This window comes from Eublepharis macularius, chromosome 7 (assembly GCF_028583425.1).
Source record: "Eublepharis macularius isolate TG4126 chromosome 7, MPM_Emac_v1.0, whole genome shotgun sequence".
NCBI classification, from domain to species: Eukaryota; Metazoa; Chordata; class Lepidosauria; order Squamata; family Eublepharidae; genus Eublepharis; species Eublepharis macularius.
This window is the reverse complement of record NC_072796.1, coordinates 42,497,388-42,524,130: the sequence shown is the minus strand read 5'-3', so window position 1 is coordinate 42,524,130 and position 26,743 is coordinate 42,497,388. Positions and strand designations below refer to the sequence as shown.

The window sequence follows — 26,743 nt, the reverse complement described above, 5'->3', positions numbered from 1 at the left end:
AGATACTCTCTGGGCATGTGCTGGAAAATGTTAGCTTCAAAATAATGGCAGAGTGAATTATCTTTGAATTGAATGTCTTCTCAGTGTGTTCATCTCCATTGTTGAAGATATTTTTGCATTAGTTAACATTAGTTATTTTTTAGTTTCTTGCTACTTGCCATACCTTTACAATAAGATGCCCATTTTTGCAAGGGCATGCAATGGAAATCATTCTGTCTTTAATAATGCAACAAGAAGACCACATTGCTAAATTTAACGGATCACGTGCATAGATCTGTTTGTTACAAGCTCATTATTTTCTGTTACTTACTCTTAATCTCCTTTTTCTCTTAATACCCCATCTTACCTCCATCTTCTTTCTCCACTAGGGTTTCTTTGAACTCCTCTCTCTGCTAATTCGCCACCCTTTTTTGTTTTCTATATACTATAGCAAGTTCAGTCTGCATTTCACAGTGCTTCTTCGCTCTCTCTGCACTCATTGTTATGCACCTCCATTACTTTCCCTTTTCTGTTTCCCCAGCCACAGATATCTGTGTAGCCCCATTTGAGCTACCCTGTAGCTTTCTGTCTGCATCCCATATCACTCACAGTTCTCTCTGCACTATCTTTTGCTCATCTCTCCTCCCCCCTAGTACTTTCTTCATCTCCTCTCTTGTTACCCCCCTTTTCATCTTTCAGTCTTTTTTCCTCTCTCTCTCTCTGTTTTTATCCCACCTGCATCCCTTATCTTCTCCTCATGATGTTTAACAGCAGCAGAACATGAGTCTTTCACACTCCTAGCAATTCACACAGTGAGAGAGCCTCAGATGCAGGTGGATTGTGCAGGGTGGCAGTCTGCAACAGGTTAGAAAGCTTGTGTTAATTCTACCTTGCACCTCTTAACCTAGAGAAAGGAGGAATAGCAATGCAAAAATGGAGATGCAGGCATTCTCCCAAACCCACATCCATTCTTTGATGGAGCCCTAGATATTATGGCACAAAAATGGGGTATTTGGTCTTGGGAGGCTACAAATAAAGTTACGAATTATTGCACTAGCCCCTCTATTTATTATTTTTTTTAGAAAATGTATATGCTCCCTCTCCAGAAACCTGCTTGATGTGGCACACAAAGTAAAAACAACACAAAAAATGTATTGTCGAAGGCTTTCATGGCGGGAGAACAATGGTTGTTGTGGGTTTTCCGGGCTGTATTGCCGTGGTCTTGGCATTGTAGTTCCTGACGTTTCGCCAGCAGCTGTGGCGAAACGTGTGACACTGAGAGATCTCTGTCTTTTGGTGCTACACCTCTGAAGCTGCCAGCCACAGCTGCTGGCGAAACGTCAGGAACTACAATGCCAAGACCACGGCAATACAGCCCGGAAAACCCACAACAACCAACACAAAAAATAATAACGATATAAAAATTATCCATAATAACAACAAGCCATAAAAAATAGCAGTCCTTTGATAGTAGTTTGTTAACAGGTGATAACCGGTAAAAGCTTCACCACTTGGCTTCTGCATAGCCAGCCTGTGTTAAATGCACTGGAGTAGGTCAGGTGGCATTGGCATGGGTTATTTTTTCTGGCCACTTGGCAACCCTGACCACAAATAGGCCAGGACTGGCTTGCAAACCATGCACTTTGCAGGCTAGTAATAAAGAGATCTAATGACTCCCCCTTGTCTGTATATTAGTACGGAAATGGTAGAAGAGAATTGGGTTGAGACTAGTCGACTGTTGCCTAGTTTTCTGTGATATCATTCAAATGTCACAGCATTTATTTGCGAATAAATGAATTAATTCACAACTGTTAAATAATTTGAATGCAGTATAAGCTTCTATGATAATTCCAGATGTGTAGCCATATTGGCCTCTATCAGTAAAATAAAATGAGTCTCATTATCACTTTGAAGACTAATACAATTGATTCCAGCGTAAGCTTTCCTAAGGCAGACCTCTCTTCATAAGTTCCCTTATATGAGATGCACTGATTTTTATTTTATAGATGCTTCTTTTTTCTTGTCTTGCATCTATTAAGGAATGGTTTGTGTGTTTTTAGCCTGCGTTGTTGAAGCTGGTCTTAAATTGGAACAGAAGATTGGTTGGGGCGAGGGGGGAGATGCATCTTGAATATCCATTCCTTTTACATTTTTTTTCTTTAGACAAACTACATTATGCAGACTCTGTCATAAATAAAGTTACAGAAAAATCAAGGCAAAGAGATGCAGAAATGTGAGTGATGTACTTTTTGTAAAGGTTTTTTAAGAACTAAGAATTGATGGGACTCCTCTACACTGTCCCTCTTGAAATTTAAATACATTATTTTAGAATATTAAATACAGCTATTTTATGTTTTTTGACAATTGAGACTTTTATATTGGCATATTTAGAGGAAAAGCAAAAACTTTTCTTCTCAATAAGCAGATTTTAAAACCAGTAGTTATGTTCCAGAGGAGACTACTTGGATTTTTTAATGTGAGTTTTCAAACTTCCCACTGATGCAGGGCTTTTTATTTTTGACACACGAGCCCACTGCCCAGATAAACACGGCTGCATTTTATTGGGAAGAAAATGAGCAGAATTACTGTTCAGTCCTATGCAGAGTCTTGATATGCGTTTAGACTGGAGTGTAACAGTGCAGAGGATTGCACTGTCAGTCTTGCCAGTCTGTGATAAGGTGACACCACCAATTTGTTCAGATGTGTGTGTTATGCAGGCATAGTGTGTGCAGCCTCTGATGTCAAATAGCAGCCCCCCTTTTCTTATTTCCTTCCTGTGTAAAGCAGAATAGATCCACAATGGAAATATGTACATGTGGAAGTAAGCTGATCAGGACACACACATGACCAGAGCGTAATGTGTGCGAGTCATCCATTAAATTCAGTGTGATTACGTTAGCTTAAAGAATTGCAGTTTATTTATAAGTTATTTAAAACATTTCTGTGCTGCATTTCCACCCAATTCAGGGTCCCCAAGGCAGTGAATACTAAAACAGTTTAACATTTTAAACATTAAAAAGCAATTAAAAATACAAATATATATAAAATATTTAATACAATTAAATAAAACATACATAAAAATGCACACAAACAGGGAGGAGGGCTAATAAGAGTTTAGTGAGGGAATGCCAAACAAAACATAAAAGCCTTCACCTGCTGGCAGAAGACAGACAGAGGGAGACGACTGAATCTCTCATGGAGGGAGTTGCAAAGTATTGGTGCCATGACCGAGAAGGTATTTTCTTGGGTTGCAGCTCATCTAGCCTCAGATTTTGGGGGGCACCTGCAGCAGGGCCTCTGAGGATGTACAGAGGGGTCAGGTAGATTCATATGTGAGAAGGCCATCCTTCAGGTATTCTGGCCCCAAGCCATATCATGCTTTAAAAGTCAGTACCAATAACTTGAATTGGGCCCAGAAGCCAATTGGGAGCCGCTGTGGTTGCAGCAATACTGGAGTGATATGGTCCCTTCAGCCCACTCCAGTGAGCATTCTGGCTGCAGCATTCTGTACCAACAGTAGCTTCTGAACAGCCCCACCTGGAGCACATTGCAGTAAACTAATCTAGATATCACCAGGGCACGTAATGCAGTGTCAAGATCTTTCCCTACATAGGAACAGCTGCATCTGGGTTACCAGTGGAAGCTGTTGAAGGGCACCCCAGCCACTCTTTAGAGCAGAGGACATCTCAGTCCCTCCCTAGACAATTTTTTAATTTCATTTCTCTTAAGTTTTTATGATCTTCCCTGCCTTCATAGAAAGCTTCCTACCTGAAGTATCAAGATAGACAAATTATTAAAAGTATTAACATATCTTACAGAAGCAAAAGGTTATTATTGAAGTCTATGTTAATTGCATGTTAAGATTTGTTACTTTAAATGTAGTAGATTGCTTGGTGTGTCCCCCCCCCCCACCCCTTTCTGGCCAAAATATGACTGACAGCCTCAGCTTTTCCTTATTAAGTCTTGGTGTATTTGTACTTCAATACCATTCTAATTAGTCTGTTGTATAATGATTCCACTAGGTACCGGGTGAAAGATAAATCAGACAGAGCAACTGTAGAACAAGTAAGTCCTGCTTGTTATTAAAGATCATTGTAGTAGTAATTTTTAAAAAGAAGATCTATAGAGGGAGCATAACAGTGTGATCCAGATCATATTAAATTATTGCAATTTATTGCAGCTTCTGAACTGGATCCCTACCGTGTCATATTAATGAATAAGCATGAGTGAAGTAACTGTTGCATTCACTGTGGTTGAATTTATTTGTTTATTTATTTGTCTTTTAATACCATTTAAACAAAATGTAAGAGATTTAAGTTGCTGAATCAGAACTTATCGACAAGTTACATACTTTCCAGACCATGCTGTGCATCTAACAGCAGGAACTCTGACTTATAAAATCTTGTTCTACAATCTCTGTGTTAGATTTTACTCTTTTATGATGGAATGGTCAAAGTTCAGTGAATCCCTGCTTAAATTGAGCCCTGGGACTGAGAGGCGCAATAGAATTGTTTGCTGGCAGGTGGAGGGCTACTTCAAGCCAATGCTTTGGAGTGGACCTGATAAAGGAATTGGTATTGACTTTCCAACAAAATTGGTTCTGCTTTATAGCCCTTTCCATTGGGTTTTGAAATTGGCAGTGATTTTTTTTCATATTTCCAGCAGCTCCTAATATAATTTTTGCTTCTCATCCCCTCAGGTATTGGACCCAAGAACCCGAATGATTTTGTTCAAGATGCTAACCAGAGGTGTTATATCCGAAATCAACGGTTGTATCAGCACAGGGAAGGAGGTTGGTGGTGTTGTAGTGCTGGAGGGTGGAGTGTAATTAATTGTCTAACATGATGCTGTGAGGATTCGAGCGTTCACGTTCAATTCAGGGTACTTGATTTAACCCCAAAAGTCCTTTGCAGTTGCAGCTTGGAGCCCACATGTCTGAAATGATGCTTTCCCCATGTGAGCCCACTTGCCGGTCAAGATCAGCTCATCAAATCTTACTGGTGCTGCCAGTGCTTTGGCAGGGGGCGGGGAGATCTGTGGTGGGTAGAAAGGAGACCTTCTCAATTATGGCTTCACTCTCAGGAATTATCAATGTCCTGCAGCAAGCTTCCTCTCTTAAATTTCCAGAAGGGATGTATTAAGCCCTCGTTTTTCCCTCTAGCATTCATCAGAGAGGATTTCGTGGCTGTTCTGTGTTTTGCAAAGGCAGTTGTGATATATAACTAAATAGGGGTGTGCAGGAACAGAAAGAGTTGGTTTTCCTGCTTAGGAATTTACGAAGCAGGAAAAAGAATCATAAATAAAAAATTTCCAAATCGCTTTGGGAAGCTTTGATTCAGCATTTCCAAATCAAGGCCAGCATGCTGGGTCTTATTCAGAAATCCTGAATCTTTACAAATTGGGTCTGATTTGGGTATTTATCCTGAATTGGAAACCCGAATAGCACACCCCTATAACTAAATAGAAACCCTGCCAATGGCAAGTGTTCTAAAAGAAGCATTCCCTTGTGTGTGAGAGAAAGGAGAACATTTCTTTTAATGATTATGCCTCTTCTTGCCCATGTGTGTTCATCATTTAAAAACTAATTATGTATTTTTTCAAATTGATAATTTTACACACATATAACATAGATTGAATTGGTTGCTCGAGATTCAAACAGTCAACAAAAGGTTTTGAGTATCAGTAACTGCAAATGCTAGATCGTTGTTCTCTGGTGTCAGAGGAAAAGAGCAAGATGTCACGGTCAGGGCTGGAGTTCCCGCTTGGGAGGGCGCTGGGCTGAGCGGGAGGCAGAAAGCGAGAGTCCAAAACGCACCGGGGTCAAGAGCCAAGGAGTCCGTCCGTCAGGGGAGCAAGCAGAGGAGAGTCAGAGAGCTGAGCCGAGGTCTGAAAGCCAAGTCGTCAGTTGCATGTGGAGACAGGCAAGAGGTGGTTGAGGGCAAAGCCGAGGTCAGGACACAGGAGGTCTATCCGAGCGAGGGCAGGGTACAAGGCAGGGGTGAAGCTTCCAGGAGCTGAGCTGCTGGGTGCCAGGAGTGGTGAACGTTGTTGCTCCTTATAAGCTCAGTTTGGCATAAGAGAACGAGGCTCAGGTGCTTCTCCTTCACTTGATTGCCCCGCCTTGTCCACGGCATTCAGCTCCACCCGTCGCTGCACTTGCAGGCGCGCTCTCTTCCGTCGTTCCCAAACCGCCTCTTTTGCCTGAGCCTTCCGCGTTGCTGCCGGCTTGCAAGGCTTGGTTCTCCAAGGCGACGGTTGCTCCTCCTCCCTGCACACCCCCTCCTCTTGCACTGAGGGACTGGGTTGCGCTGAGGGGCCGGGTTGCACTGAGGGACCGGGTTGCTGGTTGCCGGACGGCTCTTCTGGGGCTGCGGGCGGGTCTCCCATGGGTTCTTCCAGCTCCTCGGAGGAGGAGGAAGGATCATCAGTGGGTAATGCGCCCAGCCGACGCGGGTCTCCGACACAAGAGTCCAGTAGCACCTATAAGACTAACAAAATTAGTGGTAGAGTATGAGCTTTCGCGAGCCACAGCTCACTTCTTCAGATACCCTTCAGGTATTGCTCTTTTACGCTGCTTTTCCACCCTTGCTCTTTTCCACTGCTAGAGGCAGACTAACACGGCTACCCATCTTGATCTGTCTCGTGTCAGAGAGTTTCAAAAGCTCTGTGCACAGCATCACCGGAGTTGCTGAAACTTTGTGCTTTTGTAATGCATCTAAACACACGTGTGTTTGCTTCTTTTTGTATAGTCTATTCTGTTTATCCTTGACGTGCAACAAAAACTGTGGGTAGTAGAATTATGGGGAGGGGCTGTGGCTCAGTGGAAGAGCATCTTCTTGGAGTGCGGAAGGTCCCAGGCACAATCCCTCGCATCTCCAGCTAAGGATCAGGTCATCGGTGATGTGACAGACCCGTGCCTGAAACTTTGGAGAACTGCTGTCAGTTTGAGACAACAGTTTGGACTTTGATGGATCAAGGGTCTGATTTAGTACGACACAGCTTCATGCGTATGAATGGCCCTGACTTTCCTAACCACTGCCATTCTTATGTGGCCTACTCTCTGTCTTCGGGGATCTCAGCAGGCATTACCCCAACACTCTCACAGGCAATAAGGGCTAGAAACAAGGGATATTCACACACACAAAATTCAGGTAGTCCAGGCCCAAGTTTCAGGGATGGAAAAAAAAATCCAGAATCCCTGAAATCCATGTTAGATTTTCTGATCCGGGTTAGAGAATCCTGGATTTAACTGGCCATTATTCCCTATGGGGAAAATGTGCAGGGGACTGGAGGGAGCTACTTTAAGCAATATCCACCAAATTTGCAGGGAACCTACTCCGGATTGCCTGCTAACCCCCCTCCCCAAATTTCAGGATTGGAGCCCAGGGTCCAATTCTATGGGCCCCTGAACAAGTTGCTCCCAGCACTCTCCATTGTTTCCTATGGAGGAAACACTTCCAAGGCTTTTAAACTCCATCGATTCCCCCCTCTTGGGATTCTCTGGTTTGACATTATTCCTTTGCAGGCTTATCGTTGAACCGAGAATCCCATTGAGAATCTGCTGAAGCAAAGGCGAGTGAGGCTTGCTGAGCTGCAGAGTTTAAAAGGTGGCTTGAAGGAGCTATTTTGGAGCTCAGTGGGGAGGGGGCAGATTGGGATGGGAATCCCCTCTGCCTGCTGCCCCCTTGTCTGCTCTGCCAGCCTCATACCACTCTCCTGCAGCAACATGGGGTTTGCCTCCATTCACGATGCTGCCCTCTCCCTGTCATTTCTGCTTTCAACCAAATAATCCAGCCCAGTGAGGTCTGGGTGCCCAGATCTGGTCTGGAATTCAGGCATGTGATTCAGCTTAACTGGATTAAGCCAGACTGGCATAAATCCGGCTTTTTAAGACAGTTGCTGAACCCGGATCACATACCCCTATTAGAAACTTTGCTTTATGGACGAAACTTGTGGCTTGCAGAATGCGGCGCTTCTAGGCCCCAATTATATCCTTGCAAGAGAATGGAGAAATGTACACAGCCTTGAGTTTAACTTGGTTTCACAAATTCCTCAAAAGATACTATTTCTAATAGAAAAATGTTGACTGACCTGCCTACCTAAACATAGCTGTGTTAGGCACTTTGGGCACAATAGTATACTTTTTAAAAAAGTCAGTTTTCTTCAGGCTTATAAAAGCATCTCTGCCTCATCACCAGGTGGCGTTTCTTCCTAGCTGAAGGCTAGTGGCTGTTTACAGACTGGATGCAATTGTACATTTTTGTGCATCTCTGGTATTTCCCCCCAGTAATATTAATTTTTTTTGGTAAAGATAATTCACCTTAGTTATCATCAAACTAAACTGTATGTCCATATGCAAATAAGTTTAACCTTGTCCTTCTCACACAAATGCATAAAAGCTGAATGGAATAGTGTTTTGAACTACAGAGAGAAGGTGGTTAACTATGTGACGTATTGTAGTCCTCAATTCTATTTGTCAAGTCAATAAAAACACTCAGGAGGCCACAATGGATGCCACAGGGTTTTCTTTTATATCTTTCTTCCTCTTGTACATTGAAAGAGTTGCCTACACCAAGATACTGTTGTGGTAATGCCACTTCTGTCAACCTGTTCAGCACAGTAAGGAAACTGTGACCACACCAAGGGGCATGTTCTACACCTGAATCTGGGTTGGAATCCTATTCCACAGATGCCAATTAAGAACACTTGGATTAAGGGCTTGCTGGCATGTGGCAGCAGTGAGGCCTTCCCTGTACCTGGTTCTGCTACTCCGGTGCTACATCACAGATGGCAAATTTCTATATTTTCAGGGAACTCTTTTCTCTGTGGTGATCTAGGGGCCAGAGGTATCCCTTGTGTGTGGTCAGTCTTCTTAATAAAGCTGAAGGAGTCTTACAATAAGGATTTCTTAGTTAGAGAGTGCATGTTAAAGCATAAGCCAGTGTGGTGTAGTGGTAGAGTGTTGAACTAAGAGTGGCAAGGTCTGTCATAAAGAATAATTTTCCACAGTTCTTCACTCACAGAATAACAATAACTCTCTTCTCTCTCCACATAGATTGCCTGAACTAGACAGAATTAAACTCTCTCTCAGGCTTCTATGCAGTTTGCCTGACCTAGACAGAATGAATTGTTTTCCTCAGCTCTCTGACTAAAAACCACAGTTCACTCAGTTCCCTAGGATACAGCTACTGTTCAGTCCTAGCATGCTTTACTCACCCATCAAGACCCCTTCCTTCTGACATCAGAGGCATGCGTTTAAACCCACATTAACAAATATTCAATACCCCACATTCATGCAGAGTAATAAAATGCACAATATTATTTACACAGCAGAAACATTTAATAGAACTGCTGTGGGCTAGATAAAACTGCTTTTGGGACAAGATTCAGCTGCTGATCTGCCAGTAGTATATCTCTGTGCTAGACTGTCCACAGACATTAACTCATTTGGGAAGCTAAGTTGGTCTGAGTGGTGCTTAGTATATACTAAAACATAGCTTACAGAATTACGGTTATGATGGAAGGAGCCGTGTGCAGGTGCTTTGTGTATGTGGCCAGCTGTCTGAACCTTCACTCCTGCAGCCCTGCACAAGACAGAGGTCACAATCCAGAGACCTATGTTTGTGTGCGGCAACAGGCTTCCAAATGCAGAGCAGCCTGTTCTGCCCACTGGGGGTAAGAACTTTCCTTTCATCAGGTACAGCAAACATGTCTGCAGAGAGATTGATTCTGTGTGTAGAAACCTGTTTTGCACAATGGTTATTGTTTTGTGCTTCTGAGTACGTAACTATGAAAGTTACTTCCCGTCTTCTGTATGTGGACCAAATGTGTGGGAAGGGATTTCCAGTCACGAACATAAAAAGTAACTGTGTACAGGTGACCTATAGAATAAGCATGCACAAGTTATGACATGACTTGCCAGGCCAGACATAGCCCATCAGCCATGTATCGTGGCCTAATCTTTTGGTTTTTCTTCTTTGCCATTTGCCTAGGCTAATGTGTATCATGCCAGCACAGCAAATGGAGAGAACAGGGCAATAAAGATATATAAAACTTCTATTCTGATGTTTAAAGACCGCGATAAGTATGTGAGTGGAGAATTCAGGTGAGATTGAGGATTCTTTTTCTTGTTTTGAATCTAGATTTGTACACTTGTTTGTCCAGTCTTCTTTGAATTTAACTTCAAAAACACCCCATACAAATCCATGCTGGGTTTTAATAATTCTGTATATTTCCTGTGCTTTTCAAGGTTTCGCCATGGATACTGTAAAGGAAATCCTAGGAAAATGGTCAGGACCTGGGCAGAAAAAGAAATGAGGAATTTGACAAGGTGCCTTTTTTCTTTTTTTCTTTTTTGTTTTGCACAGACTTTGTTCTCACACTCCATTTTATAGTGAACTCTTTGATCACTTCTCTCTGGAAGTTCAAATCTTCTGATGGTATGGTTTGAAGAGGCCAGGCATTCATCGTCTAAAATAGGGAGAAAAATATAACTGGAGAAAAATATACACTGCTCCTTAAGCAGAGGCTTAAAGGTAAAGGTAGTCCCCTGTGTAAGCACTGAGTCATTACTGACCCATGGGGGGACATCGCATCATGAAGTTTTCTTGGCATACTTTTGTTACGGGGTGGTTTGCCATTGCCTTCCCCAGGCAGAGGCTTAATGGGATGTTATTTACTATGTCATGCTTTTTACCTCTGTGCCTGTCTTGAAAAGCTTCAACTACCTGTTTCTATATATTAAGCTTCTGTTAAAAGGGACAAGATATTCTTTTTCCTCCAGGTTGCGAGTAACCCTATCCCAAATAGCCAAGTCAGGATCCTCTGTATGGGAACTGGGATATCTGTGACCATGTTTTATCCACAGCTTGCTGCCAGTCAGATCTGTTTCTTACCCTTCTAAGCAGATGAAAAGGAACAATTTTGGGAGTGTTTATATTTTGCTTTTTTACATCTTTATTAACATCTCTCTGAATTTTTTCCTTTTTTCCTACTTGCCTTATTGTTAGCTGTCGCTCTGCAGCTGCACAATCCAAAGAGAATTAAATGGACTAGATAAATAAATAAAACTTATGCTAGTGAGCCAATCTATAAACTGTAAAGAAGGCAAAGAATCTTCCATGGCCCTCCCTCTAACATACTGTTTCTAGTTGTATTACAGTTCAAAAAGGAGGAGGTTTCTCCTGTGCCTGGTATTTCAGAGAAATTAACAACTTCTTGTATTTACTTTGAGATTATGCATTAGATATTTACAATGCTTGTCCTAAACAAATATTGTCATATTAAAGAAATCCTATAAGAAGAAAAAAAACTCCAAATGGATTGAGTTGTACTTGTTACTTTTAAGGCAGTTTCTCCAGCTGTGTTAAATGTGTAACTTAATGTGTAACTTTCCCTCCCTTACCTTGTTGGATAACAATAGTTTTTGGCTTTATCTTTTAGATTACATATAGCACAAATTCCATGCCCAGAACCCATTATGCTAAGAAGTCATGTACTTGTTATGGGCTTTATTGGAAAAAACGACATGTAAGTATCCCCAGAAAGTCTGTGTGTGTGTATATATAGATATTTTTAAAGATCTTGTTTAGAGGAAGAGAAAAGCCTGTGTGGTGCAGTGATTAGTCTTGGACTCCAGTGGAGGAAACATGGGTTAAAATCCTCACTGGTTGAACTTGGCCCAATCACCAGCTCTCAGCATAATCTTCCTCATGGGGTTGTTAAATACACTGGAGGACGGGGAATTTGTTATGCTTTCCTGAGGTCTTCTTCATTCAGAAGAGCATTCTGTTGGTTTTTATATGTGATTTAGTTACGCTCTTGGCCACCTCAGCTGGCTGAAAGAATAAAAACTCTTTCTCATGTGACACTTCCTAATGAAATTAAAATACAACTTCATTAGAGAAGCTCAAAGCCGACCCCTAAGATACCTACTTGGCAGGAAGCTGCTGGAAAGATTTACTTATTTCTAATGTGTTAGTTGATTAGGGATGGAATCGTGTTCCTCAGCCAAGATTACAAGAGGGTTGCTGAATTTCTTTCTCTCTCTTTAAATCTTACACTTACTTCAAATAGCTTTCTTTTCAAAACCGATCAAGTTCCATATGTTTCTGAAGGATGATTTCTATGTGAATCACCTGAAGCTGCCTCCGAGTTAGACCATTGGTCTTTTGTGACTGGCAGCAGCTCTCGAGGGTCTCAGGTCGAGGTCTTTCGCATCATCTACGAGCTGCTCCTTTTAACTGGAGATTGAACCTAGGACCTTCTGTGTGCAAAGCAGGTATTGTACTGCTGAGCCGCAGTCCCACCCTCGCCAGATCTACAGATGAAATTCTGCAAAGCTATTTCAGAAAACTCCTTGGGAATGCCTTTTCAAAAAATGTATGTTTGAATGTCTGTTTATGAAGGGGTAAAGCAGAATTGTGGGCCCATTTAACCGGCCCATTTATATTGTGGTGCAGTTTTAATATCATACTGCATATTTTTGTGTGATGTTGTTATGATTGTGGGTAATATAGTATTTTAAGTAAAACGGTGTCAATATTTTCAAAACAGCCCTGTGAAATAGGCTAAACTGAGAAACAGTGACTAACTGGTGGGCTTCATGAACCCGGCTCTCCTCGGTCCAGAGTCCACCAGTTTATCCGTTGCATTGCACTGACTCTCTGTGTCTGAACTCCATGTCTGTATGTTTCCTGTTACAAATGCATGCATCGTCCAGATAATTCCTTATACAATTGTTAAGAAATCATTGAAAGAAATGTAGCATGAGGTGTAGCCCTCAACAGGTAAGAAGAGATTCTTGACTTTCTGTATTCCAGAAGGTGTTTGTTGGAAATGGAATGCTCCCAAGCCAGAATCATACATATTTAGATCCCACTGCTGTCCCTGAAGTATAGAATGGTCATTCAGTGATTGCGAAATTCATTACTTGTATGAATATTAGTTCGGAAGTACCTCCAAAGCATTCTGAATGCTCCCTGCCGTAGCCCGTGTTTCTGGGTTGTCTTTTAATGCCAAGCACACTACTTACTCTTGACATTTAACTAGATCAGTACAAAAGTGTCCTGGTTTTATGTGTAAAGAAAGAGAAATTGTCTCTTGGTGTGATGTTGCTTGAAATGAGGTATGAAAAGTTGCCAGGAGCAAAGAGATTCCAACTCGATCCTTTCCTATTGAGATTTGGCTACTCTAGGAGACGGGGATGGATGGCAAACATTTAAAAAACTTTAGATTTCTTGAGGGCCTTTGTAGCCCATTCATACTCTTTCCCATTGATCTCTTTGTGGCGAGGGGCCAAATGGCATGTGATGCTGGGGATCATATCTCCAGATGCAAAATGCACCTATGGGAGGCTTTTTTCCTTTCTCTTAATCCAATAAATGCCATTTATCCAATTGGAAATGGCTCCTCTCCAGGCTGCTTTAAGCCCCCAGAAGGGAAAAAAAGACAGGCCCAATATAGGTACTTTCTTAAAAATGAACTCCAGCAGTTGAGTATTGTGACATACATGAGGGTGCCCTGCCCCTGAAAGGTAAAATAGCCACTCAGCTGTTGCATCCCTGAGCCTATGGGAGTGCTGCTCCAGCATCCAATCACCTTTCAGAGGAGGGATGGAACGTTGGAGGGAAACGCAGCAGCAGTTCAGTTGGCGTCTGCCTCAGCAAAAGAGCACAAGATATCAAGGGTGGCTCCACAGAGTGGTTTAACTCTCCGTCTGGGAGAGGACAGAGTTGTGAGGAATGTCTCTGGTGATGAGCAGCCCTCGTACCCTTTAGTCTGACTCTTGGGAAAGGGCAGGCTGGTGAGGGTGGAATCCTGTACATGTGTTAAAAGTCCTAACCTGGGAGCTACTCAGTGAAAGCCTGTTTGTACTTGAAAGCATTCAAGGGAATTAAAATCACAATCTGGAGACATCACTAGCTTCAATTTTATGTGCCTCAGCCAGGCTTCTCCTTTGACTGTTGGGAGATCCCCACAGTCAAAATCACCTGTACATAAATAAATCTTTGTTCTGTTGAATCTCCTTCTGTAGTGATCTCTGTACTTCTCAGGCACAATACAAAAATTACCTCACAATAGCAAACACAAAGCCTTTACACTCACTACATAAGAACATCTAGCAAGTGAGGAGAAGGTTTACATTTCAAAATAAACCTAGTTCCAAAATTATAGGAGGCTATGTGGGTTCCCTCTTCCACTCCATGTGTCTGACGAAGGGAGCTTTGACTCTCGAAGGTTTACATCCTGGAAATCTAATTGGTTTCTAAGGTGCTACTAGACTTGAATCTAAGGCATGTCAGAAGTGCCTTTGATTTGTACAATATAATCATTGTTTTCTTGAACCACTGAGATCTCTGGTGATCGTTTCCAAGCTAAAGCTCATGACTGGGCTCCCAATCACACAGTTTGTAAGCCCTGACATAAAAGCACAGTTTACTTGTTTAGCTGGATTAGTAATGAGGGTAGGAATCTTGTTTTGTAGACAGATGCTGACTTGTATTGGGTGAGGATTTTGTTCTAACCTGTTTACTGCTCTGGACTGAATCATACATGGTACAGCACTGAAGGATAATTGATGATATATGCAAAAAAATTATTCTGTTTCTCCTTTTCTTTGTCTTTTATCCAAGGCCTGCTCCTTTGTTGAAAAATGCTCAGTTATCAGACACAAAAGCTCGGGAATCATACCTGCAAGTCATACAGTATATGAGGAGAATGTACCAGGATGCAAGACTTGTTCATGCAGATCTCAGTGAATTTAATATGCTGTATGTTTTCGGGACCCTCATATTGATACCTCTGAATAATGTATAGAAGCTGTGGTGTACAACTCTGGCTGGGTGTTTTTTTCTGGGTGTTGTAAACTTGTGAACATATGCCACTACTAAAGACATCTTCAAGCATTTAGTGCAGCTCTCAAAAACAGCAGAGATTAATTAATTTTTAAAAATGAGTAAATGATAAATTAGCTTCTACTGTCGGTTTCCCCAAATCTCTTTTGGGGTTCACTGAGAGTTGGCAAGTTTTCTGCAGTGTGCAATTGGAATTAGGAATGAGATCCGTTGAGCAAACATCTATTTGTTAGCTTGTTCAGAGAGCTTCTCTTGTATTATTTTAGCAGACTTTTAAAACCAGTGCTTAAATTACCAGGAGGGGGAGCAGAGTTTGGATGATTCATTATCTTCCATCATTTGAGCATGGCTTAAAACAGCCCTGTAAGATAGGCCAGATGGTGGCAGAGTTTGGTGGGTTGCATAGGGTTGCTCATCATTTTCAGATTTGAACTAAGTGTTTCTCAGCTCTGGCTGTGTGACAGTAGCTCTCAGATGAAACATAATTCCTGTGAATCCATCCTTCTTCAAGTGATCAGTCCAAATGGGTGGCAAGCATGATTGTACCACAACTTTCACTTTTAAACACAATCCTTCAGCTGTCTGTGGGTTTCGGAGTCACCTGCTGATCTAGGCTATGTCTCCACCCCCATTTCTTTTATAGCGCTAGAGTAACTGGAGAATAAGAGATGAAGACAATGCCTAAAATTTATGTACCAACTTTTAAATGGGCCTTTTGCTGTTGATATTCTTTCCCCTTAACCTGTCCCTTGCTAGTGCACTTGAAACTTGCATCATAAAGGGAACTGTTTGCAATTGCTTCAAGTTTGCATCATAAAGGGAATTGTTTTGCAATAGCTTCAGGTTTTCAGCCCTTGGCCCTCCAGATTCCCCCTCCCCCCCAAATAAAATGGTAGGAAGATCTTTAAAAAGTGTCCAGTAAATTTAAGGCACTTTAGAAATAATACTAATGAAAGGATTTTGCTTTCTCCTCCCTTCTTATTCAGGTATCACAGTGGAGAGGTGTATATCATAGATGTGTCCCAGTCTGTGGAACATGACCACCCCCATGCTTTAGAATTCCTGAGGAAAGACTGTGCCAATGTTAATGGTAAGTGAAAGGTAATTTGCCTTCATTTTGCAATAATTCATGTTAATAAGGTTAGAGCTCCGCTAGGTTCTACTTTGGAGAATGGTTTGGAATGGTTACCAGCAGGCAAGTGCCTGAAGTAAAACAAACAGGACAATTTAAAGGTGCAGTCAACAAGTTTGTGTGCCCTGAGCATATCAGTTAGGTTAAGGGATTCTCTCACAAAATTTGATGAGTCAACTTTTGGTACAGAAAAGGGACTGTTGGCAGAAAAGAGCTTTTAGTTGCTTCGAAATCTCTGTTCTGTCTCTCTGAGGGTCTTTAGTAGAGCTGGCCAAATATAGACCTGGCCAAGTCAGAGCTGAAATTTAGAACTGAATATTTTGGAATGAAATCAAATGCTGTTTCAGTTCAAGTTGTATGTGAAAGATCATTAGTTTAAATATGGCCAATCCAGGAGAACGCTCAATAATGCTGTCCTGAGTTCTGCCAAACAAGAATATTCCACAAGCCTTCTAGTAGCTTTCACAGGTGTTCGGAACCCACAATCTGGGTTTGTTGCCAACATGCTTTACCCAGGTGGCAATAGTAATTCAAAACTGCAGTTTCTTACTCCTCCTGTCCTTCCTGGCAGACTTTTTCCGGAAATACAGTGTTGCGGTGATGACTGTAAGAGAGCTCTTTGAGTTTGTCACAGATCCGTCTATTACAAGTGTGAACATGGATGCTTATCTTGAAAAAGTGAGTTTGGGTTTGATTCCATAAAGAAAACAAAAGTATTTATCGAGTCTGCTGTTACAAGACCTTCAGTACTGTGATATGATCATCCCAACATAAAATGCATGTAATACAGGAAGCAAATATTTGTTTTAGCTCCTTAACCCTTCAGTTGGTCATCTGCACTTTTGACCAAGTACTTGCTACACTGTTTTTCCAAGTCATTCTCTCTTTAAATTTGCCTTTTACTGAATGGAAGAACTAAATTCCGTAATGTGGGATAAGACATCCCATTCTCATCTCCTTGTTACAGTAGGCAGGCGGGCTACATGTGTGCATGTGCCAGGAAGGGCACTCCCCATTCCTCCTCCCCTCTTCCCACCACATACTTCAGATCTGCCACCACCTAAGCTGCCACCTGCTCCTAGTCCCACTCCTTTCTCCAGGCGTTTGCAGTACATGTGTGAGTTGGTTAAACATGTGGAGTAAGACCTTTTGAACACAGATTTCTTAAACTAGAAATAATTTATTCACTACAACACCGTTTACACTATAGAGCACATATGCATGGGGGAAAAGGATATCACAGTGCTAAAGGACTATTGCAGCCCTAAGAAAGAAGTCTTGATGCTAGGCTACACTTAGAGATACAGATGTTGCCTTTGCATCCCCTGCTGGGAATGGACACAAACTTGTTTTATCTTAGGAAATAGTATCCAAATCTTTTAGCCCCTCCTGTACCAGATGGGTGGATTTCTTTTTACCCAGTCCTGAGTGTTGGAAGAAATACACTTTGTGGGACTCTTGGCACCCTTTTTTTCTTGAAGGCACGTCTCCCTCCTTTATTGCCTCACTTAAGTTATCCAACTAGTCATCCATCTTGCCCCTTCTTGGCAGTTGGGCAAATTGATATCTCCTTGCAAGAGACTCATCTCTGTTAGCTGGCAATTAATGCTGTTTATGCAGTTTATACTTCCCTGTGAAAGAGTGTTCTCCCAGAGATTTGAGTCCCATGGGTATAATTCAGGGCATCTTACACCTTGTTGGCATGACGTTCTTGAGCTGCCATTTCAGAGGGCATCATGTCTTGTGCTCACCTGCTGCTCACTAAGCATATGGCTTCTGGCTTTCCATTTGTAACTGCTGTATTTCCTCATGAATACTTCACATTCTGGAGTTAGAACAGTGGCAAGGAGCTATGGGAAAGGACACTTCTGAGGGCAGATTAGAGAAGTGCGGCAGGCTTCAGACAGCTTATAAATCACCAGTAGAGAATCAAGGACCTATAAGGAAACACTGGCAGAGAACATGCAAATGAAAATTTGATGATTCAACTTTTGGTGTGGAAAAGGGACTGTTGACAGAAAAGAGCTTTTAGTTGCTTTGAACTAGATTGCTAGATTGCCGTTTCTGATACCATTGGTCTATTGATTATCACTATTTACATTATGTCCTTTAGGCCATGGAAATAGCATCCCAGAGAACAGAAGAAGAAAGATCTAATCAAGATAATGTGGATGAAGAGGTATGCCATTGATTCTAATTTTCCCCTGAATGTATCATGTCTCTTTTGAAAGAGATTCTAAAAACATTTCTCAGTACTTTGACCACACTGTGTTCTGTCTTTACTGTCAAATAAACCTGAGATTTAGCAGCCTGAAGATCCCCAGTTTAATTCTAAAACATTTTCTGGTCCTCTCTCTATGCTTCTTTGCTGGCACACATCCCTGTGCAGTGAGCCATGTGTGCCAAGGAAGGCTTCTATCCTCAAGACAATATGGTGACAAGCAAGTTCAAGACAAAATGTTTTAATTGTCTGTACATGGCCTACAAAGCAGGTCTTAGAGGGTAGCTGATTCTATACAGCACAGTTCAAAAGGCCCTGACCCGAGTTCTAATCAGTTACACCCTTAATTGAATGGGACTTTGAACTGGAGACAGCAAGAAACTTTTTTAATTGTTTAATAAAATTGGTTGGATGAAACACTTCCTCAAAGGTTAAAGTGCTTGGGGCTCTTTAGCTTGGAGAAACGACGACTGAGGGGTGACATGATAGAGGTTTACAAGATTATGCATGGGATAGAGAAGGTAGAGAGAGAAGTATTTTTCTCCCTTTCTCACAATATAAGAAGTCGTGGGCACTCAATGAAATTGCTGAGCAGTCGGGTTAGAACAGATAAAAGGAAGTACTTCTTCACCCAAAGGGTGATTAACATATGGAATTCACTGCCTCAGGAGGTGGTGGCAGCTTCAAGCATAGACAGCTTCAAGAGGGGATTGGATAAACATATGGAGCAGAGGTCCATCAGTGGCTATTAGCCCCAAGGTATAGATGGAACTCTCTGTCTAGGGCAGTGGTGCTCTGTATTCTTGGTGTTTGGGGGGGAGCAATCAGTGAAAGGGCTTCTAGTGTCCCTTCCCCACTGGCACCTGGTTATGACACCTGGTTTTTGGCCACTGTGTGACATAGAGTGTTGGACTGGATGGGCCATTGGCCTGATCCAACATGGCTTTCCTTGTGTTCTTATGTTCTAATACCTTCTCGATAGAGGTCAGTTGAACATGCATGGGAAGGAGCCTGGGAAAAATTCCAATGTTGCTGGGGCTGGCAACTGCGCCCAGCACCCCCTCTTTGGCGGCACCGGGGGCAGACTACCCCCCCCGCCCCCCTGTTGATCCGGCCTTGCCAATATGGTCCGCTTCTCCTGATGCAAAGAGTCCCTGCCCCATTTCTTGAAAACTCAGAGGGCTCCATTTTCACGGCTTAAAGGGCTCATCCAAGACAGCCCCTTGAAGGGCATGCAAGCAGTTCATTTATGTATAGCCATCAGTACATGTAAGCTTCTCCAACAGAGCAGATCAAGAAAGGGAAACTTCAGTACCTTCTCCCTGTGTGCCATGCCCCTGATCCAGACTGGGCCAGAGTGAGAGGCATGGAACTCCAGAACACATTTTTGTAAATTGTGACATGGTCCACCTCTGTTAGTTTCTTGCCATGAAAACTCTACCAAGGGTCACCATAAGTCAGCTATGGCACTCTCCACCACCACCAGTTCAGAGGCACTCTGTCCCTGAACAGAGAGAAACAAGGCATCCTAGTGGGTTTGTGACTAATATCCATTCTTAGGCCTCTTCTCCATTAATTTAATGCCCTCTAAGCTACTGGCCATCAGTATCCCTTGTGACATTGAATTACGTTAGTTAGTTCTTTGTTGAGTGACAATGTACTTCCTTTTTTCTATGAGAATGTAAAAAGGATGATACTCTTAACAGCTCATGCCAAACTTAAGCCACGCAGATTTGCTGAGTGCTTGTGTTTAAAACAGACAGTAATTGTGGATTGTGTATGTTTGCTTTATATCAGCTGTGGTATTTGTAGGTGTGTGTGTGTGTGTTCAAGTGGTAAAGAAAATGGAAAACTGAAGAAACAATTTGCTGTCTGTTGATTTCATCTTGTTAGGTGTTTAAGAAAGCCTATATCCCTAGAACGCTTACTGACGTTAAAAACTATGAGAGGGATGTGGACATCATGATGAAGCTGAAAGAAGAAGATGCTGCCTTAAATGTGCAGCAAGATAATGTAAGTAACCAGGAATTGTGTGGACACCCAAGACAGGACATTAGTTTGAGATTTGTGGTACTGAGAAATACTGTTTATGTTTCATTTATCTTGTATCCTTTTATAACTGAGGATGCTGGCAGTGAAAGCAGAATTATGGTTTGTTTTGTAAATGATTCACTGCTGTCAGGATCCTCAGTGGTGCTCTGAAGTATGTTTAGTGACAGGGTGCTGTATTTTATTGTCGTCTTTATTTTATTGTTTTTTGTCTCTGAGTACTATATTACTTGTGTTTTTCCAAGTTGCCCTAAGCCTGGGAAGGACAGCATAGAAAATCTTTAAAATAAGTACATAAAATAAATAGTACCACCTTCTTTATAAAATTGCTGTGAGAATCACTTTGAAATATGCTATATACACTTTAATTTGGGAAATTTTTTTGTTTGCTCGTTTTTGCACAGATTCTCTACCAAACAGTTACAGGATTAAAGAAGGATTTATCAGGTGTTCAAAAGGTAAGATGTGATGGGTTAGATATGTGGGATTCAGCCCAGTACCTCTGGAACTGTATTCTTCACTGACAGTACATACAAAAGCTTAAAGTTTAGGGAGGGAGTGTTTTAAAATGTATAGTTTGTTTTTTTAAGGCATGAAGCAACCAACAATTTTTTAAAAATATAACCATATTAAAATTGAAAGTCCCCCAGTGTTGTGAAAATCCCCTTCTTAAAACCACAACAGCACAGCAATGTCTGACCGACTCAAATCTGAATATTGAACCATCTATCAAATAAGAATCCTTTGCTTTGGAACCAGACACACAGCATGCCCAGCTTTTATCAGTTATCAAGTGGATCGTTCCATTCGATACCCCAAAGCATACAGGCTTAAAAACTGCCATATGTTGCCCAAGAAAGCGCTGTATGCATCTTCTCTGGCAGATCATTCCACACAGTGGGGTAAAACAGTTGTGGATCTTATGGAGGCTTAAACCATGTTCACAAAAAGTTGGAATCACCGGTAGGTGACCCTGTGTTGATCTCAGCTGATGTGCGAGGAGCAGCCCCTTGCACATGCGTTTAAGATCACCTGGCTGGAACATCTCTCAAAAATGCTGTTCATATTGCATATATTTAATTTCATTGCTTAATTATTTTATGTTGTGGACTCATATTCTTAATTCAGACATTATGACAAATCTTGGTTTATATCAATCACATGTCAAATTGTGGCTTAGAGTTGGTGGTCTTTGCTTTTTTCCTTTTTCTCCGTGCTGTAAATTCTCTACCATCGTTATGGTGTGGCATTTCTAGAGGCAAAGTGAAGATGGTTGCTATGATTTAAACATCTCACCAAACCATAATTGAATACAAAACACAATTTGTAAACCCCGCTTCAGGTTATAGTTTCAGTTCTGGTTTGCAGGCCCATTGGAAACCAATACATCACACCAATCCATATTGTTAATCTTCTTTAACCACATTTCATCAGAATGTCTGAATTTTTTAGGATACTACACTTGCAGAAGCAACATTCCCTAGACATGACAGATCCATAGCTGATCTGTTCTGCTTAATCTCCAACTTCTTCAGGCAACCATTTGTTCTTACAGGCTGGATAGCAGGGAAGCCATTTGTAACTCAGCTTTATCACTATTTAAATTATGTGGAATCCAACTAACTTTTCCACTGGTGAAAAGGGGAGGAAGGCTCTCCCTTTGACCATCAAAAAGGCTATGCTTAATTGACTGTGTGGCCAGCAGGGCATGGGATGGGTGTTGCCTTGGAGATGGATGGCATTCAACTACCCCTAGCTGCAGTACAGCATGGCAGGGTGGAGAGATTGTTTTTGGGCTTCTGCTCAATTTTGTGCTGGAAGTAAATAAGATGCCAAAAAAGGGTATTCTTCTTGCCACTCTTAATTTTTTTTTTAAGTTGCATCTTTCTAAGTCCATTGACTTCAACGAACTTACACTGGTGTAACTTTGTTTCTTCAGTTAACTGGGGGGAGAAAAGAAAAATTATTATTAGGTTCAAGAAGAAAGGAGGGGAAGGTTGTGCTGGGGATCACGGGACTCTCAAGAGTTCCAGTAAGCCATTCTTCCTCTTTTCACAGTAGCCTTTTTACGTGCTTGAAAGTGCCTAACCTTCACCTCCATTAATGTCAGACTGGAGCGTATTTGGTTTTTCTGATTCTTCTCACATAAGGGCTTGAAGAACGTGACCTTGTAAAGGTCAACGAAGGGCTGGCTTGTGCATACATCTTTGTTTCATGATGAGACTTGGCCGAATCTTTTAACTGACTATAGAAGAGCATTGGGTTGGATCCTGCTCTGTCAGAGGAAAGTGATCGGATCCAGCTTGGCAGAAGGGATTCAACCTTGGGACCTTCTTACGCAAAGACGCTGAGCCACGGCGGAGCTTACCTGTTCTTGAAGTTTTAAAATTCAGATGCAGAATAACAATATTGTGTTGTCATCTTAGGTGCCTGCTCTCCTTGATGATAAAGAAGAAACAGAATCTGATTCAGAGGATGATTGTAGTTCTGACAACTCTGAATCGGCCTGTAAAGAACAGGAAGAATCTGTGCACCCTAAAGATCAGCCTGCCGAGACTGCCGTGGATAAAAAGGTTAGTCAACCACCTTTCCTCAGCCAAGGATTTTCTGTCATGATGGCAGTGATATTTCTGAGGAAAATAAGATGTGATTTCCCCCCCCCCCCCGAGGAATGTCCTATCTACTTATGAAAATTAACTTAATCTAGCACAGGAATTAACTTTTTCATATTCAGCAGAACTAATTGCCACCAGTGTTTCCACTAGTGGCAATGGGACTTTATCATAAACCTCTTGCCACCAGAGCCTTTGCGCCATGCACCAAATGAAAACGCCACTGTATCATCATCATAGACACCTCAAGCAGACTCTGGCAAGGCAGAGCAGAAATAATCTAAAAAATTAATCATCAGCAAAAATTACAGAACCTTTAAGCCTTCATAATTCAGGTCCCATATAGATGATTTGGCATCTACAGTGGAAATTCCCGAAGTCCAGTTGAATTACAAATTGTCCCAATTGAATAGAAAAGGTAGAAGCCATCAGAGAGCGGATCCCAGGATCCCCTCCCCTTTCCCCAACACTCTAACAAGATAGAATGAGCAGTTCCAAGGGCTTCATTTACAAATGGAGATAAGCCAACAGAGCAGTCAAAGCTGTCTCTGTACCCAACCTGAAGTCGAGTTGAAATAAGTCATGGGAAAAGTATTGTTCACATATGCCTCCAGTTCAACCACCTTTCCCCAAAAGGTAAGATGGGAAACAAAACTACAACCAAACGAAGCGCTCTCTGGGGCACGTACGGGGAGAGATGGTCCCTTAGGTATGCTGGTCCCAGTTCATTTAGGGCTTTATAGGTCAGAACCAACACCTTGAACCGGATCTGGAATTCTACTGGGAGCCAGTGAAGCTGCTGCAAGATAGGCGTAATGTGTGTTCCACACGACGCTCAAGTCAGGACACGAGCAGCAGCTTTCTGAACCCGTTGAAGTCTCTGGATCAAGCCCAAGGGCAGCCCTGTGTAGAGCGAGTTACAGTAGTCCAACCTGGAGGTGACTGTTGCATAGATCACTATCGTTAGGTCTTGGGCCGAGAGGTAGGGTGCCAGTTGCCAGGCCTGCCGAAGGTCTGGCCCTCCATAGACGAGGAGTCCAGAATCACGCCCAAACTCCTAACCGATGGTATGGGCATAAGTGGTGCCCTCCAAAGGTCAGGAGATGGATCCCCACCTCCGATAGTCCACAGCCCAAGTACAGGATCTCCATCTTCACGGGATTCAACTTCAGCCTGCTCTGTTCTTCCCACCCAGACACAGCCTCCAAAGCTTTCAACAGGGTGTCAGGGGCAGAGTCAGGTCGGCCACCCATCAACAGACACAACTGGGTGTCATCTGCATATTGATGCCAACCCAGTCCGAAACTCCGCACCAAGTGGGCAAGGGGGCGCATATAAAGATTGAACAACAGGGGAGAGAATATCGCCCCTTGTGGGATTTCGCACTTCAAAGGATGGCATGCAGACAGTCTCTCCCCCAGTGCTACCCTCTGTCCCCGACCATGGAGGAAAGAGACAAGCCACTGCAAAGCAGTCCCACGGATCCCCACATTGACAAGGCGGTGGGCCAACAACTCATGGTCGACCATTCCGAACACTGCTGAAAGATCATGTTGACGCTTATGTTGACGTGTTTTGGGTGAGGTTGCATTTGCCAGTGAATAAAGTGTCCAGAGATGGATGCCTTTGATCATAGCCTTTTTCAATTCCAGATATAATGCTTTTTGTAATGTCTGTCTAGACCTTAAGCTGAGGATTCAGAGTGCTCTTTAGGTATGTTATCTCAGTGATTGTTATGATAACCCTGTAAGGGTAGAACAGTACGATAAGGAGCTGAGGCTGAAAGTCAGGGGTTTGCCTTAGGTCAGCCAGTGAGTTTGTGAGTAGGCTGAGGACTTGAATGTCACAGTTCACATATACACACAAAATAAGCTCTCAGCTGTCTACAGTAAGCATGAGTGGTGGAGGTGGAGGAACCAGGAGATTCTTAATGTGGACATGATGAAAAGGTGGAGTCAAGTAATTTATGGTTCTTTGGGGGAGTGACCTGAGTTGAGTGAATAATAAATGTTGACCCAGTTATCCTCACTCTTCTATAATGTGACTCAGATGTTGTAGATCAACCCCATTTGCTACTGTTTTCATTGATTTCCCCCCACCCTTTCTTTCTCCTTGTCCAGGAAAAGAAGAAAATGGCTAAAGAGGCTCAGCGAGAGAAGAGGAAACATAAGATCCCAAAGCACATAAAGAAACGAAAAGAGAAGACTGCAAAAACGAAAAAGGGCAAATAAAATCCTAGTTGGCCTCTTAGTGCAGCGTTAGCCACTTACGACTTTATGGGTCAGTGTTTTGGTAGCAGAGTATTCTGGCTGCACCCCATTCACCTTGATGAATCGCTCATGACCGTTGTGGCAGGGCATCCTGATGGTGGGAAAGATGGGCCTCATGGTTTTGTACATATAGTAGTCAATAGCTCTCACTGACAATGGGTTGGACTCTGTGGTAAATTTCTGCGAATGGAAAGAATGGGAGTGATTTTTACCATTTACCCCTCCCACTGCAAGAGCCGCCATTTGCCCCTTGTATTTTTCCTTAGGGTCTCTTATTCACCCAGGAGCAGCACTCAAGGGAGTATTTTGGGCTGCAGTGGAAAGAAAGGAGACGATAAAGTTTCATTCTGTTGATAGAAATCCCTTCTGTCTGTGGAAACTACTGCTGGATCCAACCCAATATATTCTCATTGAGACATTTTAAAATTCTTGGCCAGAGAAATTGTTTAACAACTCATGCTTAACAGTTATGTAGTAGAGTGGACATCTCTAGTGATGATGTATGGTGCAATAACGTCCTTTATTTTCCATGCTCAAAAGGTACTCATAATTATTTACATATATGTATGTAAATATATATGTATAGGGATATATAATTTGATCTCATGCATTTAAACCATCAACTACATTGAAGTGCTGCAGGATTTTCCCCCAAGGGAAAGTTTTTTTTTTAAATTCACCTTTTCATGCTAGCTGCTCACAATCTGTCTGCCTCACTGCCACCAATTTTGCCATCTTCATTGTCTGAGTGTTTACTTAAAGGATAACTGTTGAAGGACAGTTCTTCTCATTTTTTGACGGGAATAGACTCTTGAAGACTGAAATTGGGTTCTGAGGCTCAAGAGGCTGCCTTGTTTGGGGCACTCCTGCAAGTATCTTTTATTCAAATTTGTAAGCAGTGTTGGGTGTCAGCAAATGCAATGCAAAAAGCTAACAATATGGCACATTCATTTAAGGAACCGTGGTCTTCTAACAGCTTTGCAGAGCAATAATTTATATCCATTACTGAAGGTGCCCCTCTGTTTTGAAATAAACCTGAATACATTTTACATTGTGCTTTGTGTGGATACTGAGAATTTCATTAAGAGGGTTTTTCTTTAATTATGTGAGGTTCCATTATGCTTCTTGATGTAGAGAGGATCATTTTTTTTACATGCACACGTACATTGTATTGTGCCTCCTATTAGGGGCACTTTATACAGTTATTTATTTCAACAGACAACATTCAGGAGTTTTGGAAATCGTATGATAAACAACCGGGCTGTAGATTTTAGCAGCTTGAACGGAATCACTAAGCTTGTGTTTCATTTTTAAAATCACAAGTTTCTAGTCGTCTTGGTTTTGGGAAGTAAATCAGAATTATAAACTGTTGACTTGAATCCTGCATCTTGTTGCCATTTGTGTTCCCTTTGTCTGTTATGGGGGAAGTCTTCTGCTGTGGATTACATGCTCCTTTGGCTTACATAAGACCATATAGCCTTTCAAGGAATCAAAAAGTGGCTAGCACAAAAGGAATGCACTTTATGGTGGAGTGCTGCTTCTGTAATGGACAATGAGGAGTGCGCACGGAAACAAGGTACTGGATCTTAATGCAAAATTTGACACTGAGACTGGACTGAAGCTGT

General features: G+C 42.1%; 1 protein-coding gene across 1 annotated transcript in view; it reads left to right on the top strand.

Moving 5' to 3' along the window:
• Positions 1-26,172, top strand: part of RIOK1 (RIO kinase 1) — a 37,137-nt gene extending 10,965 nt beyond the window's left edge. The window contains exons 5-18 of the mRNA XM_054985584.1: positions 2,143-2,212; positions 4,002-4,044; positions 4,679-4,771; positions 9,972-10,084; positions 10,229-10,309; positions 11,422-11,508; positions 14,613-14,750; positions 15,821-15,924; positions 16,538-16,644; positions 18,080-18,145; positions 20,081-20,200; positions 20,641-20,694; positions 22,663-22,809; positions 24,969-26,172. Coding sequence (XP_054841559.1) covers positions 2,143-2,212; positions 4,002-4,044; positions 4,679-4,771; positions 9,972-10,084; positions 10,229-10,309; positions 11,422-11,508; positions 14,613-14,750; positions 15,821-15,924; positions 16,538-16,644; positions 18,080-18,145; positions 20,081-20,200; positions 20,641-20,694; positions 22,663-22,809; positions 24,969-25,079 — 1,334 coding nt within the window. The 3' untranslated portion in view covers positions 25,080-26,172. The remainder of the gene's footprint in view (positions 1-2,142; positions 2,213-4,001; positions 4,045-4,678; positions 4,772-9,971; positions 10,085-10,228; positions 10,310-11,421; positions 11,509-14,612; positions 14,751-15,820; positions 15,925-16,537; positions 16,645-18,079; positions 18,146-20,080; positions 20,201-20,640; positions 20,695-22,662; positions 22,810-24,968) is intronic.
• The last annotated feature ends 571 nt before the right edge of the window (positions 26,173-26,743 follow it).